This window comes from Hordeum vulgare, chromosome 5H, assembly GCF_904849725.1.
Source record: "Hordeum vulgare subsp. vulgare chromosome 5H, MorexV3_pseudomolecules_assembly, whole genome shotgun sequence".
Classification (NCBI taxonomy): domain Eukaryota; kingdom Viridiplantae; phylum Streptophyta; class Magnoliopsida; order Poales; family Poaceae; genus Hordeum; species Hordeum vulgare.
The window spans coordinates 494865787-494868598 of NC_058522.1; the positions used below are offsets into that span (position 1 = coordinate 494865787).

General features: G+C 61.7%; 1 protein-coding gene across 1 annotated transcript; it reads left to right on the top strand.

Annotated features, from left to right (window-relative positions):
* The first annotated feature begins 430 nt into the window (after positions 1–430).
* On the top strand, positions 431–2519 carry LOC123396648 (3-ketoacyl-CoA synthase 4-like). Its single transcript, XM_045091526.1, has one exon. It carries the CDS (start codon positions 857–859, stop codon positions 2321–2323), a length of 1467 nt encoding a protein of 488 aa, XP_044947461.1. The 5' UTR covers positions 431–856; the 3' UTR covers positions 2324–2519.
* The last annotated feature ends 293 nt before the right edge of the window (positions 2520–2812 follow it).

Sequence of the window (2812 nt, forward strand, 5' to 3'; positions counted from 1 at the left end):
CTAAAAGATTCGTTTGTTGGGCGCCGGACTGCTCCAGCAGAAGTTGCAAAACACTGCGCGTGCTAAAAACTTTTGGGCGGGCATTCAAAAACGCTATCGCGCGCAGCATATTTGGTGCGCCGGCTTGCGCGCGCAGCAAACTCTGAGCTGCTACAAATGAGACCGCTAGATCGGACTGTATTGGGCGTCGCACTAGCACGTGTCTGTTGGAGATGCTCCGGTCCCCGCGCTTCAAAACTGCTACAGTGACGCGCTAAAAAATTATTGAGCGCGGATTTTTTACGCTGTCGTTGGAGATGCTCTTAGATTGTGGTTGTTGGAGCCAAAAACGTTCATTTCACATGAACCTTCCCTCTTCATCAACAAACTTACCCCTATGAATGGGAACGGAGAGAGTACGTACTACGTCACTTATAATGTATACGTGCATTTACATGCACGGGGACCGTGCGCCATGCATGACTCATACTCAGTCGAGTCAGGATTTTTGGCTCCGCTACATTTATCCCTTGATTAACGCCTCTGCGCGTACCTACGTGGTGAGCAGTGACCACGAAACAGTGATTCCAAGGTTGAAATCTCGTTTCGCTAGTTGCAGATTTCGCTCCCTCCCGGATCATGGTCTGGTCGTGAACTCAAGGGACGGACGCCGCAATAAACCCCCCTGACCTGAGCCCATTGGTAGGTGCACCAGTGTCGCCTCGCCAAGTTGCCACTGGCCTCAGCCGTCCATGGCGACCGAGTCGTTGGCCTGCTCTGAACCCCTATAAAACCCTCCATTCGCTCCACAGTCGACACACACGCACACTGAAGCCAAGCCAGCTTAGCCGGGCCGGACACCCACGACGGCATCGGCATGGCCATGGACATAGCGCACAAGGACCACCTCCTGGCGGCCTACCACGGCCTCCTCGGCGCCACGGCACTCCTCGTCTGCGTGGTCGCCGAGGCCCTCGTCTTCGCGCTGCGGCGGAGCTTCACGCTCTACCTTGTCCCCGTCTCCGCGATGCTGCTCCTCGGCCGCTACCGCCGCCGCGCCGCCGGCGGCGCGGGCGTCCGCGTCGGGCTCGTCGACTTCTCCTGCCTCAAGCCGCCTCGCCGGCTGCGGCTGCCCCTGGCCGGCCTGCTGGAGCACATGGAGCTCGGCGGCTTCTTCGACAGCGGCAGCATCGAGTTCATGACCAAGGCCATCCGGTCCAGCGGCATGGGCAACGAGACCTACCTCCCGCCCGCGCTGCACTTCCTCCCGCCGGCATCCACGCACGCGCACGCCATCCGAGAGGCGCACATGCTCTTCTTCCCCGCCCTCGACGACCTCTTCCGAAAGTCCAGCGTGCCGCCGTCCGCCGTCGGCGCGCTCGTCGTCAACTGCAGCGGCTTCTGCCCCGCTCCCTCGCTTGCCGCCATCATCGCCAACCGCTACCGGATGCGCGCCGACGTCAAGCTCTTCAACCTGTCAGGCATGGGCTGCAGCGCCGGCTCCATCGGCGTGGACGTCGCGGCCGGCCTCCTGCGGGCGCACGCCCTGTCGTACGCCGTGGTCGTCAGCGCCGAGATCCTCACCGTGGGTTGGTACTGCGGCAAGGACCACGGCAAGCTCCTCCTCAACTGCAACTTCCGCACCGGCTGCTCCGCCGCGCTCCTGACCAACAGCACCACGGCACCGGCGAAGTACCGGCTCGTGAACGTGACGCGCACCAACACGACGGCCAATGACCTGAGCTACCGCGCCGGGTACCGGGAGGAGGATGACGAGGGCATCACCGGCTTCACGCTCGGCCAGGGCGTTGGACGCATGGTCAGCGAGCTGCTCCGGGCGCACCTCCTCACGCTCAGCCTCTCCATCCTACCGTGGCGCGAGAAGGCACGCTACGCCGCCATGCTACTCCTGTCGATGCGGCGGCGAGGGCAAGAGAAGCTCGCCGGCAGCAGCATCAGCGGCTCCGGCGCCTCGGCGCCACTGCCGGACTTCCGCGCGGCGGCGGACCACTTCTGCCTGCCGTCGTCGGGGAAGCCGATGATACTCCGGCTGGGGAAGGGGCTCGGGCTGGGGGAACGGGACATGGATGCGGCGCTGATGACGTTCCACCGGTTCGGGAACCAGTCGGCGGCGTCGCTGTGGTACCAGCTGGCGTACCTGGAGGCCAAGGGGCGGGTCCGGAAGGGCGACACGGTGTGGCACCTCGGCATCGGGAGCGGGCTCAAGGCCAACAGCCTCGTGTGGGAGCGCATCGCCGTCGCCGACGACGTCGCCGCCGGCGGCCGCGACGCGCTGGGGCCGTGGATGGAGTGCATCCACCAGTACCCCGTGTGGGAGGAATAAATGTACGAGACCGAAGCAGGCATGCTAATGCTAGCCTCCTCACGTATGCGTGCGTGCGTGCGTGCGCCATGCTGCCATGTTCGACCATTCCACAAGCTTGAATGTTTTTGCTTGCTTCCACCATTACTCCCAACCAAGTTCATGTAGTACTATTTGTGAAGTTCCATTCATGAACAAACCCTATTATCGATCGATCGATCTGAGCGTCTCTCTGGCTGGACGAGTCAATGCCATATGGTCAGCACAGCCGCATGGCCCTGCTAGCCAGACGACGTACGCACATTTGTGAGGGAAATGGCCTGACAAGAATGGACCAGAGTGGCCGTTGGGTTTCAAATAAGTGTGCCTGTGGAACGCTTCTGCGGCAACCAGTAAATGAGGCGGTACACTCTGGTAGTACCACGTACGTATATACACATGCACGCAAGATAAGTGGTGCCATGGCATTCATGGCGGCTGACGAGGAGAGACAGTGCACGTCGTGAAGTT

What these genes read in the sequence shown, in the direction of transcription:
- LOC123396648 (XM_045091526.1), top strand. Translation starts at nt 857, where the DNA reads ATGGCCATGGACATAGCGCACAAGGACCACCTCCTGGCGGCCTACCAC.